Below are 15983 nucleotides of genomic sequence, written 5' to 3' on the forward strand. Positions count from 1 at the left end.
TCCTTGTGTAATTAAAAAAAAAGATTTTATTTACCTGAGATTTTCCTGTTTTGTATTCCCCCTTTTTTTGTTATTTCACTGGTTTATGTAATATTGATGTCAACCCTTAACAATTGCAGTTGTATTCATCATGACTGCGTCACTAGGTGTAACCTCACACGTAAGGTGTGATGTCACTGTCTGCTCCGTTTTCTCTCTGTCTCTCCATATTCACTTCCTGCGCACACAAACACACACATGCAAAGGAGATTTATGCTTAGTATTAATACATTATATGCATTTTAATGAGTATCATTTACATCTAAGACCAGTTACAGTTAATGCTTTTCAGATTTGTATTAATATAGGTTTTATTTGGTTATTATAGTCACATCTTTTATGTCCGCACACTGCTGCACACACACGCTGTGTAAAACAACTTTATCCTCTACGCTGCAAGAATATTGCAATAAGCATAAATGTCCACATTTATTTATATGTGTATTTTGTGCCTATACAGAACTAGATCCTTGTACTGTACAGTGTGGACCTGCCTGAGCTTCAAGTGTCCTTACAGAGTGTCCTTATGATTCCATTCAATTTGTTGACTTGACTGTATAAACAAAGATTTCAAGGGCCGGCCTCCAAGTGCGGGAGCTGTGAAAGCTTTCTCAATGTCTGCTTTTTAATGGAAGGCTTTTAGGACACTTGATTCATTAGGCCCCAAACACTTGATGCAACTTTCCCCTTAGCTAAGTCTTTTGTCTCAGCCTCATTCTTCCTCTCGCCGCCCACTCACAAACACACACATGCTGTGGCTGTGTTTGGAGCAAAGTGACACTCAGATGCTTCATCTAAATATTTGATGTCCTTTGTGAGAAGCATGGAAGTTGGTGAGCCCTCTGCGGTTTGTGGTCCACTCCAGTTCCCCACTCCTCACCAGCTGCTACCAAAGAAAATTAGGCGACATTCTGTGCCAGGCACAACTGTTTGGTATTCACATGATTCACTGGTCAACCATTAATACCACAAACTAATCGGGCTGGCCGTTCAATCACTGTTCCTTTTCTCCCTCGGCTCTGCCAATCGACTGAGACTGCACTGGTTGAATTCCAAGGCTCTGTGTGAAATAGATTTCACTTCCTGGCACTGCTCACATGCGTCTGATTTTCAGTTGAAAGGTCAATTGTAACATCTTTTAAACTTAATTTAAATACTGGCTGTCTGCTGCTGGAGAGTCATACAGGAGTACATTAAGGTGCCTTCCAGGAGAATATTGATGTTAAAGGGGGCTTATTATGCTCTTTTGGGGTTCATACTGGCATTTTGGGTCTATGCTTGAATGTGTTTTCATACTTTAAAGTTCAAAAAACACTTTCTGTACTGGGACACCTCTTCACCCTCTGTGTAAGACGCTCTATATTAGTGCCTGTCTCTTTAAGCTCCCCTCCCGAAAAAGTCTGCACTGATTGGTGTTTCAAGGTCTTCCATATCTCAGCATCTCTGCACCAAGCCCCCAGGAACAGCTCCAGTCTCTAAAGACAATTTTACATCGTGGCCAAATGTGAAATTACAGTGACCGCGTCCGTCACATGATGCCATGTGGTCCAAAATGACCTTTCCCCATAGACTTACACTGGGAAAGAGATGTCTGTAAATCAGTAGGCCTTGATACATTTTTTTAGCGTCACAAACCCCATGAAATGATTCATTTCACTATCAGGATTCGATTCATTTGGTCTGATAACATTTCAAATTTCTAGAAGGGCATTATTAAATAATTATTAAATAAAATAATAATCAAATAATAATTAAATTAAATAATATTTTTTTCCTATTCAAGGTAGTGGAGGGCATAACTTGAAGTTAGCCGCACAGCCAGGGTAAGTCTCTGGGGTACTTGCTGCATGGGTCCCACAATATGGAAGATCTGGGTAATTTCACACCACGGAAATTGAGCTTTTTTGGCTTCATGTGCCACTTAGCAACTTTCATAGGAATGAACATGCTTTCAGCTACAGCACTGTATGCAGCCATTTGAGGGATCATTGCAGGAATTACTGTAAATAAGAATTGCAGCACTTTCTACTGTGAAAAAATCACTTATAAATGTTTCAAAACACAGCCAGACATGTTCCAGCAGTAATAAGATCCAAATCTCCAACCAAGATCACACTTTTCACGAACATTAGCATGTAGCTACATGTAGCAGTGTAGGCAACGCAATGTAAACACTTGCAATAATAAACAGTCTGAAGTCTAAGATTTTATGCTAACAAGGATTACTTTTTTGGCTGTGTTAACATTTTGTATCTATATATATATATATATATATGTGTGTGTGTGTGTGTGTGTGTGTGTATGTATATGTGTATATGTATATTTATAGCATAATAGGTCCCCTTTAATGTCAGTGCTCTGATATGTACAGGTGTGGTCTCAGGAGAGTGAAAATGCTTCACATCAATATTCCACCCATATCTATTTTAAACACTGCCACAGGGTTTAATTTTTGAAGGAATCTAATCAGACACATAGCCATGTGTCCATGATGTTTTTAATTAGATAAGGATGACAGGGAACTTGCTCTGATAACAGATGCTCCCTGAGATCCACCAGCAGCAAATTCCTCACAAAGATGGATATCACAAACCAGGAACAGGAAAACAGGGCCAGAGGATTTAGAGGAAAGGAAGCATGGACTTTTTCCCTGGCTCCCAACAAATGTGCTGTGGTCGATTGCCAAGGCTGGCAGAAATGTGATTGGTGGAGCAGATGAGATGCCTGAACAGCAATCAGCAGCCAATAGTGTCACTCTTTGTTGAGAGCTGTTTGATCTCTCGGGGCTGCTGATGCTTTGGGAGCCTTTTCTGTGATGGAAGTGCACAGGTAAACCTCTTTCTTTTCTAAGATGAGTGCAGAAGACAATATCTGAGTGCAGAGATATAAAGACTTAAAATAATACTCTACACCATGTTTTTGGAAGATTGGCCCACTTGTCAGCTTGCCCAATGTGTGACAAGAACATCACCATTCTTCCATGTGTCCCCTTTCGATTCTTGAACCAATCTTCTTCACTCGATGTGAGCACTTACACACACACACACAGCCGGTCGAGTGATAAAAGGTGACTGGAATTGCCTACAGTGTGAAAATGAGAACTTGTCACGGCTCCAAAGCTAAATGACAAGTTACTGTACACCATACAGTTTATGGCCAAGTCGGGCTGTTTTCTGAAGGAGATATTTCACTCTGGTGCTTCATGCTAACACTTGAATACGCAGTATGTTGAGTGATGGCAGTTGTATCCAAAGTGTTGATGTTGTCTACTCTTTTATTAAATAATCAGGAGAAGATGTTGCAGGCACACATGAGGGAGAATGAAACGGGTCCCTGACTGAAAATTAACCAGAGAGATGCAGTTACATGTTATTAGAGCTGAACGATGATTCACTATCATCATTTACTGTCTCCTGGTAAATTATATTGTGATGATATGATGGCGTTGTTTTATATTCTCCAAAATTCTGCTGTGCAATTTCTATAAATCCAAGAAAATTGAAAGTTTTTATCCAAACTGTTTTGTCTGATGTTATGCAAAACTGCCTATTGCAACATTGGATTTAATAACAGTTTTGTGCGTGATTTTGCTCTGTAATGATACACAAAAATATCTAGAAAAAACAAGATTAAGAGCCCAGAGCCATGCTAGCAGCTCTGTGAGGCTGTACTTTGGCACAATGGTGCTGTGAGCTAAATGCTAATGTGAGTATGCTAACATGCTGATGTTTGGTGGGTAATGTATAATGTTTACCATGTGAACTCTCTTAGATACTCTCAAGATCCTGCATGCTGTCATTTGCTAATTAGTATAAACATGAAGTGCAAATTAGGCAAATGGGAATTACATCAAAAGGTTTTGATCTGTTGATGGCACCAGAATAAAAGTTATGGGATCATCAAAGTTATTAGAATTCATCCTGGGGAAACACGAATATTTGTATCAAATTTCATGGTAATCCATTCGATAGCTAAGACATTTAATTCATACCCATAAATGTCATCCTCATGTCCGTCAGGCTGTTCTCATGCACTGTTTGTACGTATACCAACAAAAAGTAATGTACCAAAATTATCGTTATATCCCACATAATCATGGGCCAGTAATTCATGTATAACCCACGTAGTTGGGAAGGCTGCGATCATGTGATCATCAATTCACTGACAGGAGTAAAAAGTCCCCAATAGTAGAGAGGTTGTGGTGATGGATGGGTCACAAAACATGGCCACGTCAGAGCCATGTGAAACCAGCTTTGAGTCATTTTAAGGTACATCGTTACCTTTCCTAAACCTAACCAACAGAACTTTGCCTAAACCTAAAAACATCCAACCATGTTTCTTTTTATGAACCAAACCAAAGGACCTTTACTGGCCTAAACCTAACCTACCTAACTTTACATTAAGTACATAATGTCATTCATTGGTTACTAACTCATAAGACTTAGTAAGATATCACATGAACCACTGTATGAGGATACGTTGCCTTCCAACACAAGGTATTCTTAAACGGTGGTTCAAATGATATCTTACAAGAACAACACCTCACTCGGACCTTGTGATATATCGACATTTGGTCATAGAACTTCCATGTCCAGATACGACATTACTCATTGTGCATTGGTTATTGATGTTCTGGGACGCCATATCAAGTTAAGGCCACTGCCTTTTTTTTTCAAAATAAGCACCTTACATCAGTACACCAATGCAAATTGGCGTTTTTTTCCGCCACCAACTAACGCGTGGTTAGGTTTAGAGGAAAAAACAGGATCTGGCTTTATAATAGTACGGTACGCAAACGTTTGTTGGACCCATCCACCACCCCTTCCGCCCACCCTACTCCGACTTTCACCACCTAAATTCTTTTACTACTGTGTTTCCCCTGATGCCACCGAGCGCCATTAAACTATATCGGCAACCAGCCGTGTATCATGTTGACATTATAGGCATTTTTTTCGTTGGCGCCTGACACTGCCCAAGCACCAGATTTTGATGACTGCGGAGTGAAACTGGGTTGACAAAAAAGCACACACAACAGTTCATATCTAACAAATTAGTGCCCCTACAGGTTAGGTTAGGTTTAGCAAAAGAATCATGATTTGGTGGTGACGTGACATGACGACACGATGTTACATACATATATAACATAAAATAGCTCCTCCTTGAATTTTGGTTTCACATGGGACACAAACCCCGATGATCTGGGTCAAAGTCCTGTTTGTTTGACCCATTCACCACCCCTACCCCTTCTGTTCATGGACTTTGTCGCTCTTTATTCTATATGATTTGACTTCGTTTTTTGCTTTTGTCATATGACGGAGGACTACCTGTAGCGCATAGGTCACTTATTCTCAGACCCTTTATGCTGGTTATAAACACATTATAGTGCATCACTTTTTCGTAGGCAGTAAAACACATCGGCCAATCCATCTGTTGGATAGATTTTACAGGATAAGTCAAAAGTTTGAGCAGCTTGTGGCATCAAAAGCCAGAGAGTTACCAAAGTCAGTAAGATCTGGGGACCATGAATGCCTGTGCAAAAATTCATGGCAATCTAATAATGTTTTAGATATTTCAATTTGGACCAAAGTGGTGGGCCAAACGACTGATGGACTGACTAACAGATGGACATTGCCATCACTACAGCCACGCCACTAGCTTTACTAAAATCAGACACCTCATGAAAGTCTGTCTTTATCCAAGATTAGCAGAGATAACGAGCAGGAAAAGCTGATAGGAGCTTGAAATATGGCTGCAGTTCATCTGTCAGCACTTTGGGAAAGAGTGTGTCTCTGATATGAATGGATTAGGCAGACTCATCATTTATATTAGAAGTGGTCCGCTTTTATCACACACACACACCTGTTCACACAGGACAGTGCTAATTGTAGTCACACAGTCACTCAGCGTAGTGAATGCTGAAGTGTTGCTAATGATCCGCAGGACACACGTGGATGATTCCTAGTGTGTTCATTGTCATTTCACAAGTTAATCTCCCAACATCTCTTTGAAACCACACACACTTTTAAGTTCACTTCACATCCCATTAACTATCACTTCACTTTCTCTCCAGATGACACTGATCCTGAGTGACGTGAGGAGGGGAGTTAGTCGCAGAGGGAGGCTGAAGTGGGCCAAGGTCTTCATTGATTAATGTAACACCTTCACTGCTGTGATGTTTATTGATGTGACACTTCAGGGGAAGGTGTGAGCTGTTGAAATACTGAACGCTAACAGTAGCCACAAAAATAACTGGCTGTGTTTCGCTGATGAGGGGAAGAAAAGTATCTGTTAGGGAGATTTATTTGTCGACACCGATGCTCACTCAGAAATAACATCCTCCTCCCCTCGTCAGACACTGACAGTCACTGTGTTGTGCTTGTGTGTGAACAGTGATTGGGTGAGTGATGGATGATGAGTTGCCAGGGCAAAGCTTCATGTTGGGGTTAGCTGAATGTGGGGGCGAGGAATTGCACTGCAGTGAGGGAAGTGGTTGTAATCCACACTACTATTTCATACAGTGTTTCCTCCATTAAACACTCAAATAGAGAGAGGGGGGAGAAAAGTCTGTGTGTATGGGCCAGCACGTGATTGGCTGTCTATGCTGTGTGTGTGTGTGTGTGTGTGTGTGTGTGCGTGTGTACATGTATGTGTGATAGGGACAGAATGGTGGAAGCAGCCTGTGATTATGCATCTCTTATCGCGTATTCAAAGCAGGAATCTGCCAGGCTGCCATGCATAATGACAAACTTCAGCCAAGAAAGGAAACGGTGGACATGAAACTGGTTCACCTACTCCTCTTGTAATGGTAAAGACCAAAGCTGTTTGCACACTGTGCTCAAAGATCATATCACACCTGTATTTTTTTGCAATTTTTTGTTCCTCCATCATAAATCCTTCAGGTTGTCCCAGTGCTGGCCGGTGTGGAGAAAATCACATATCATGATATTTCTGACCAGATACCTTGATATCGATATAGCGACGATATTGTAGGGTTGACTATTGGTGCGCTCACAAAATATTCATGCAATAAAGTTTTTGAGGTCAGAGGTGGGTCAATAGTAAGTCTCAAGTCTTTGCACTCATGTCGCAAGTCCTAAACTTTAAGTTTCAAGTCCTAAACAAGTCATAACACGCTCTTGACCAAATTTAATGCCATTTTAACAACTGACTAATAATATATGAAATTTACAAAAATAATGAATGCTTTTATTTTTTTTCACTTTTATTTAAACAAGTTTTTTTGCATACTGCAATTTGCTTTTTTCTGACCCCCTGTTGTGTTTTTGTACATGAACAAAGTGATTTTTTGTATCATTTTTTCCAACTGGTGCTCAGTAACGTCATGTTACTCCTTCATGGATCTCTGCTGCAACTTGACTGGATGCTGTCAGGTTGGTTCAAACAAAGTGGATCTTGGGAATGACGTGCCGACTTGCTGGGAATGAATAGCGTTAAAGTTTGTTGGGAAATGAATTTATTTGCGGCACACATATTAAAGATCATACATTTTAATCTTTGGGCTTGGGAGAAGGTGTGAAGTATTTTCAAGTCAGAAGGCTCAAATCCAAATGAAGTCACGAGACACTGGTGTTAAAGTCCAATTCAAGTTGCAAGTCTTTTTTGATTTTGTCAAGTCGAGTATAAAGTTATCATATTTGGACTTAAGATTGACTCAAGTTAAGTTATGTGACTCTAGTCCAAACCTCTGGTAATGGCAAATAATAGAGCAGCTAGAACAGTCTGTATTACAGCCTTTGAAAACCAGGAAAACGTAACACTTACAATATTATGACATCCAAAATTTATGATGATATCGAGGCTCATAACACAGTATTGACATAACATTATATTGCCCAGCTCAGTGTTGTCCCTTTACCTTTGTTCAGTCAGTTGTTTCCTGTCTCCTTATTTAAGTTTTCAGTCACCTGCCCAGAACAGCTGAAGCCACACAGTGAAGGTGTAAATAATAATATCCTTAAATACATCATCTAACAGGTACCTCAGGGTGACATATTCTGCTAATGACTTAGAACTAGACTGAGCCAAGAAACTGTGTTTTTCACAGCATGGCGATCCTTCTTGAGACTGAAATATCCACACTTAGAACAAGGTCGAACACTGTGACGTCCACTGTGAAAGAAAAAAATCTCATTGTGCATATTTTATAGAGCGCCAGCCTCAAAGGTCGGGCACAAAGCTGGTGAACAGTTTTAAAATGGAAATTACAGGCTGCAGAAAGTAAAATATTTTCCTGACATGCACTTTGTTGAATACTCACTTTGACACTGTGATTTAAAACGGTTTAGAGGAGGTGTGTATTTATTGCAGTTGTTATTTTTGCTTTTGTAAAATAAGAGAAATTTGGAGAAAAGAATCAGCACAGATCTCTCTCTCTACATAAAGTGAGGTGACTGTTGGGTGATGCAGACCCCACCACCAAGACATTTTCACCAAATTCCCAACAGACAGAGTGCATATTTTGACATTTGCAGCCTCTAAACGAAAGCTACTGGATAAGCTTTTCCTTTTAAAATGTTCCCAACTGGGCGAATCAGTTAAAACAGTCCAAACTGAAGCAGACTATGGCCACAGGCTGTATTTATGGCCACATTCCCAGTGGGACCAAGCCTTCGTTGCTCAGGCTTGACCTCTGGACAGGCCGGAGCATCCCATATATATCTCAGCCACGGCTCCTGTCCCCATTAAATTCTGATGGAGGGAGAGAGAGCAGCATATTTGGATGAAATAAAAGCTTTATCATTGAATTATGTCTGCTTCAGCCCTGCTGTCTCTCCATGGAACATCGATTTTGAACATTTATGTTGGCTACATCATGTGAGAACAACTGGGGGTTGGTAAATGGATCGAAGATGTGAGAGTTATGGGCTTTTACAACGTCCACTGAGACAGCTTGTCAAAATCTGGGCTATAGCAGTGAGATTGTTGCCACTTGAAGTTTATTGACTATGCAGGTGCGTGTATATCTGGTCCTGAATTTTGCACGGTGTTGTGAGTCACATGTGAATAATGTAAATAATTTATTAGGTGAGTAACACCAGCAAGCTGAACTAATCTCAAATGTTTCTTTGGGGAGAGAAACAGTTCCTGCAGATGAAAGGCTTCATTTCAGTATTACAGAAGAGAAATGATTGAGGCAATTCTCTCTGCACTTGACAGGCATTGTCATGAAATTGCCAGGGATCAATAATACATAAGGGACGAGATCATACATCACACCCAGGGCGTAATCTCTGAGGAAGTTTGGCTCACTCTGCCTCATCTTCATCGACATTTCACCTGTCAAAGAAACTCACGTGACCCTGACTCCGGCATGGTATCACAGTGGCTGTAACTCAGAAGTATGACGCTCCCAGTTAATGTTCAAATGGAAGCTAGCGGGAATGCTTTTTAGGCTTGCGCGCTGACAGATGATTAGATTAGCTGTAATTGAGACGTGTGCTCTAGCCGGAGCTGTTATGCCAGCTCTCATCTGCTCTGATTGAGAGAGCTTGGCTCACGACTGTGATACTGCACAGAAAACGTGGAGACGTGTGTCAAAGCACTGCACCACTGACAGACAGTATTTTTAAATATGCATGCCACCTTCTAATAAGGTGTTCTTCTTAAAAAGTTTATTAATGTTTAATAGATTGTTTGTTAATGTTCTGAAAATTAGAAATAAGAACATTTGGGTTGCCAGGTTGTGAAAGATCCTTTTGGCTGGCGTATATCCTCCTTCAGCTTAACTTCCTCCAGCTCTTCAACTCATCTTGATTATTTACTAGAGAGTTAGAAATGATCCCTCATTAATGACTCACTAACATTCATAACTGCAGAACTGATGGCTCTTTGGAAAACGAGTAAGTCATAAAGGGTCATGAGTTCATTTGAGGATTATAACCGCTCTATGAAGTATAAATGACTGTTGACAAAGCAGCCTCACCACAACATCCATGTGCAGCTCTCTGGAGCTTTTGATTGTGTCACACAGCCTCCATCAGCAGATGGAGTTTGCCCAGTAGTCATAAAATTGCAGATGTTGAGAATTCCATTTTTCTGAACACCTTAAAGGGAGAGCGTGCTGATTTTACACATCAAAGTCTGTTTACCAAGATTGAAAAAGAGTGTTTAGAGCCTTTTGCTGCTCCACAGGGAGCTGTGTGAAGTTTAATAAATTCCCTCAAGTGATGTCACTTGAGTCAGCGTCGGTTGGGTCTGAACAGGTAGCAACACTTATTACATTGTGGAATACTGAATCTTCTACCAGTGGGTGAAAACTGAAAATCAAAGTGGAGGACGTTAGTCAGACTGACTCTGTTTGTATCAAGTCAATTCAGTTTCTTTTTATTCTAAGGCAGTAGTTGACTCAGAATTATACCAGTCGAATTGGATTTGGCTGTTTAATAAACATATTCAACTGATTGTCTCTTTTTTTCCATATAAAGTTTGGACGGGGTTAAGCAGGGCAACAAGCGATGTTCATGTAATATAGTAAACAAGCCAAGTTAGCTCTCTTAGCAAATGTGTGCTTTCGGCGCCAGGGGTAGGCAACCTATGGCTCTGGAGCCACAAATGGCTCTTCAGCCCTTCTTTGGTGTCCTCTTATGACTTTGATAAAAAATATCATATGAAAATGAATAATAGCTATTTTTTCTTTAGCATTTTAATTTTAATAAATTAAAATTGTTGTTGGCCTTAAGAATTTCTGCACCCTGCACCAAAAAAAAAAAAACAACCCTGAAAGCATTCAAGCATACGCCTTTTCCTCCAAATTTTGCCAAACCTCAAGGGCAGTGGCTAGTCTTAAATCTCCCTAGCTAGGCTAGCTATGGATTCCAAATCCAAAAAAGTAAAGTTTTGGATGAGAATATAATATGTAATAGTGTGTGGACAGCTTCATTTGCTTTCACCACCAGCTCTGCAAAGTTAAAGTTCCAAATAATCATGAATTGCCATAAAACATGTTAGTGAATGCTCATTTAGTAATGTCAGTTGGCTAATTTAGACTTAATAGGCTGTGTTACCTTAATAATAAGGCTAAAATATGTTTTGTGGTTCAAGACAGATTGGTATGAGCTGTAAATTGGCCACTTCTTGGCCACTCAGAGCCTGACTGAGCAAAGCCTCTTTTCATTTCAAGCAGCTGCCTCCATCTCATTCAGACTCCCTTGGGTCTGGGTCTGCAGCTGCCTGTACTGGAGATCAGCCTGAAAGTGAGGAGTGCTCACTCTGCAGCTAAATCTGGAGACTGAAAACCCAGATGTACACTAGCTTGCAAAAAAACTGCTTGACTTGAAGAATCTCAGTCAACTGACAGGTCTGGGACTCATGATTCAAATCCTCTACTGTCAGGGGTCAGCCTTAGTTTATTCACAAGAAAGCCCCGTTAAAATACAAGTACAATTCATGAGACATAATGGAGATGAGATGGGACACTCTGATAAGCTATCTGAAGCTTTAGAATAGGGGCCCAGACTCTACAATGTTTATATAGTTACAATATACATAGAATAACACCATGTGCACCCTTTGCTACAATAGCAATGTAATGTATTGTGGTAGTTACTTTAGCATGTCTTCATCAGTGCTGAGTCTGATGAAGGGACATATACAGAGAGCACATGTGCTCAGTCACATCGACTTTTGTTTCTCTTGCTCTACCTCCATGTGTGCCTCACCAACGCACACTCAAACTCAAATAGACAAACTGTTTTCATATCTTATTCCCAGACACGCAGAGCTGTAAACAGCATGTCCCTGTAAAGTGATTATGTTTGGCGCTGAGCAGAGCAAGCGCAGACGGGCAGAGCGTGTGCACACAGAGTGTCTGTGGCCTACTGATTATCTGTCTGCCTGTCTGTCTCTGTTGATCCATTCTTCCCTTGCGACACGACCACGCCCTCACGCTGCTCTCCCGCTGCCACTGCATGTCAGGGTAACAAATGGCTGCCTATCCCTCGAGGAAACTAGCATCATCATCCGTACACAGAGCCGGTGCAAAACGTCAGGAAACATGCATTTATCTAGCCAATCAATGCTGGATGGCTGCAGAGAACGGAGCTTAAAGACTCTGATGTGACGTTTTGTTGTCTGATTGTTCCGTTTTTGAAATGCAGCAACCATCAATTACTGAAGAGCGTTTGGTCGATGCAGCTTACAAGACACAAGCATGGCTGCTTCTATCAATACACATGATAGAGGGTACATGCAATTTGATATTGTGGGATGTTGTAGGCATGTGAGTTTAGCCCTGTCAAGAGGGATCCTGTGGCTCGATCAATCTGTCCAATGAGCATCCTCCATCAGATTAAGAGCCCTGAAGGTAGGCTGTTGATAGATGATAACGCCATGTAAACTGTCTTGTCCCATTTCATCACAATAGCCCCCCCGCCACCACTACCACAGCAGGGCCAATTGCACACAGCAGTCCTCAATGTACGGTGGTGGGTGTTCTCAAAGAGAAAAAGCTTATCTTATTTAACCATGGGCCAAATGCACAAGCTGCCCCATTAAATGTGAGTGTGTGAACAATATGCTTGGCCTCACTGCGGGGAACATACAGGTAGCTATTAATGTGTTGTTTCCATATGAGGTTATATTGCATTTCATGAGTCACCCTCTTCCCCCATGGTGCACAGAGCAGACTGTTGTTATTATGGATGCCGGGATATTGCCTGCACTGCCCCGAGGGCGCATTGGACATTTGTTATTGCTCCCAAATGTGGCTCTGCATTCTTGCTTATCTTGTGTTTATTCTTAGCTCTTTCTCCCTCTCTGTCAATGTGTGTGTGCAGCTCCAGAGACTAAAGCGCTCTTTGTCCTTCAAGACCATCATGCGCAGCAAAAGCGTGGAGAACTTCTTCCAAAGGTCCTACAGCGACGCTCGCCTGCCCCCGGACTTCATCACTGACCCACCGCCTCCTTCTCCCCCGCTGCTGCCCGGCTCTCCGCTCGTTGGGGACCGCTCGCCGTCCAATTCGCCATCTCTCAGCCCCAACCCCTCCATTTCCTCCCACTCCCCGTCTCTCAGCCTTTCCCCATCGCTGCCCATCAAGCCGCCCCGACCACAGATCAACCACTGTTTCCAGGACCATGTCTTTCGCAAGCCCACCAACTGCCAGCACTGCAAGCACATGATAGTGGGTAAGGTCCTCGATCTACTCCCTAGACCAGAGATACTTGCTTTGCCCTTGGGAGGGAAAAAGGCCAGGGGCCAGTAAATAAACAAACATAAATAATTCATACATAAATAATAAGCCTGGACCTCTGTTGGGGATTTCTGGCACTACATTTGACAAACTCTATTTTGGGTGTCTTTTTTCATGCACTCTGACACCTTATGTAAGTTCAAAGTACAAAAAAATTCCCTGCATGAATCAACTTATTCTTATTGTGAATTAGAAAATGGTTGGCCAGCCAACCGGCACCCTCTCATGAGCCAGATTTGGCTCAAGGGTCACTGCCCTGTGTTGTGTCTCAAATACTAATGGCATACTTCCATTAGTACACTTACATGTACCAAACTGCGTACACTATGTACTCACTTGCATAATGCATGATTTTAACAGGGTAGTGCTGTCTCAAATCAAACACAGCTGCTGCGCTGACGATCACAAGAGCTGGCAGCTTTTCTTCTTCTGCTCAGGAAATTACAACCACGAAGAGCATTGTCACCAACATTTGATGAACAATTGTCACAATATATGCTTTCATGGCATGATTCTACCAATGCCCGTTGTTGATACTGGCCGGCTCTATCACTAGCTGATCTACCGCGTCGATGGTAGTGGCTGCAATTTATGAATATTCATACCTTTTCAAGCATCTGACCACAAATCTAATACTAAAATCTTCTGCAATTAAGACAACAATTTAACGTGCATAAGAACCAAACAAAACTTAAACCCAAAGACTGTATAGCTGACGCCACAAGACATCAATAACATCAGTGCCTGATGCACCTAGCTAGCTAACGTTAGCTTTCACGTTATCTTTTGCAGTACCAAATTATTCCAGAATTAACTAAATAAACAAACTGATGGCTTATATCCAACAACAGTATAGTGGTAATGGAAAAATACACATGTACATCTCTACAATGCTTTGGTTTGGTGTTCATTGCAGTAGTTGGCTGACAATTCATCTCACAAGTTTGAAATGTGTTTGTTGCCTTGCCTCTTCTGCTATGTTGCTGTCCAATGTTCCACACTCCACTTTTTGACCGTCATGAGTGCACTATCTGGGTACTCGTAGAGCACTGCATTTGCCATACATCTCTGTGTGAACGCACTCATGTGCTCAAAATAGGAAGCACATAAGTATCCAATTTGAGACACAGCACTGGACTCTCTTTGCTTTCTGCAAGCCAAAACAGGATTTCTGGCCCCTTTGCCTTCCACTGCAAACTGGAGAGCACTTTTTCTTAGAGAGAACATTACGTGTTGTGCTAAAGACGTTGAAGACGGTTATATGGGGACAATGTTTTATCACCACATTAGGATTTAGGAGTCCACAACTCGTTAAAGCAATGGTTGAACCTTTTGGGAAATACACGCATTTGCGTTATGGTGGAGAAAAGAAGATCATCTCATCTCATATCTCCGCCAGGAAGTGAATATAATGTGCACATTTCCCAAAATGTCATATTTTTCCTTCAGGTATGGTAGCACGAACATAATAGGGCCGCTTGTTTCAGAGAAAAATCCCCTGAAACAGATGACTTTTTAAATTACCTCACCTCACTGGTGGATTTTTTTCTGCTTCATTTAAGGAATATTAGATTCAGAGTTGGACTACATGTCTTCAACGCAGCTCTCTCTGTGTTTATATGCGTGAAGAATCCAGTAGATTAACAGGGATAGCTGCAGTGCAGACATGTGCGTGCTCTCAATTTGCTGCTTGCCTGAGCTACTAGCTGCTGCTAGTATTTCTGCTACATCTACTTCCTGTCACTATGATCAATTACAGACTCTAACCTGCTCCTCTGCCTTTTTTTTTTTTTGCATGCATTGTGGGTTTATTTATGTGATGCATCACCTCACTCTCCCTGTACTCCTCTGCAGTCCCTCAACACAGTCCAGCCCGTTTGCTTGTTAAGCTGACGAAGTAGAATCCTTTTTTTTTTTTTTTTTTTCAAAGTAGTAGCGGTGTTTCCATCGAGCCATCCAGTTTGTTGTTGTTTGTGCTCCATAATAGGCTTGTCGACGTCGTCCCATCTACAACAAATCTATTCATTTTTGGTTTGTAAGATAAAAAGAGACTCAACACCTTAATCGTTAAAAACATTCACCAGTCTTCAGAGGATTTGTTATTACCTAACACATGAAGGGAGAACTAAACATCTCAGTACTCAGTGGCTGTTATCACTGAAGCACTTAAAAACAAAGATGAAAAAGCAAGATGACTCAATGCCAAATCGATTATCATTGAAATATCTCCAGCTGCTTTCTAATCTCTCCAGCTTGTTTTGGAAGAGGAGCTGTTGATTATGAAGCTGATAGTGTCAGCACCAGCTTGGTAAAACCACTACGGCTTTTGATTACTCTCTCTACCTGAGCAGAGGGAAACCTGCTCACATGATCTGAAGGCCACTTTGGTTTGTTAGGACTTTCTGCCTGTTGCAGATCTGCAGCCTGCTGTGTACTTCGCCGTCATGGCTGCCTCTATGTTTCTGCTCTCATTCTCACATCTCTGTCCCTCTCGGCAGGAAACTCCAAGCAGGCTCTGCGGTGTAAAACGTGCAAGATGGCTGCTCACCTGTGGTGCACCTCAGAACTATCGCAGCAGCTGTGTCACGGGAAGGTGCGAATACACTCACAGAATTTTATTGTTTGATTTGATGCTCCGAGACATAACATAATCACTGTATCTGTAATCTGTGAATCCACCTTTTTTTTAATTTGTAACATCTTTAGTGCTAAGCAATCACTGCTGTGGTGTCTCTA

The 15983-nt window shown here is 41.5% G+C and overlaps 1 protein-coding gene across 3 annotated transcripts in view; it reads left to right on the forward strand.

The window, feature by feature from the left end:
• The window catches only part of LOC125880071 (SH3 and cysteine-rich domain-containing protein 2-like), a 37200-nt gene that overhangs the window by 727 nt on the left and 20490 nt on the right, over nt 1-15983 (forward strand). For 2 of the 3 annotated variants that reach the window (XM_049562313.1, XM_049562316.1), the window contains exons 2-3: nt 12834-13182; nt 15746-15840. In XM_049562313.1, the coding sequence (XP_049418270.1) occupies nt 12834-13182; nt 15746-15840 (444 nt within the window). The remainder of the gene's footprint in view (nt 1-12833; nt 13183-15745; nt 15841-15983) is intronic. The other variant, XM_049562314.1, reaches the window with a different exon arrangement.

This window comes from Epinephelus fuscoguttatus, linkage group LG19, assembly GCF_011397635.1.
Source record: "Epinephelus fuscoguttatus linkage group LG19, E.fuscoguttatus.final_Chr_v1".
NCBI classification, from domain to species: domain Eukaryota; kingdom Metazoa; phylum Chordata; class Actinopteri; order Perciformes; family Serranidae; genus Epinephelus; species Epinephelus fuscoguttatus.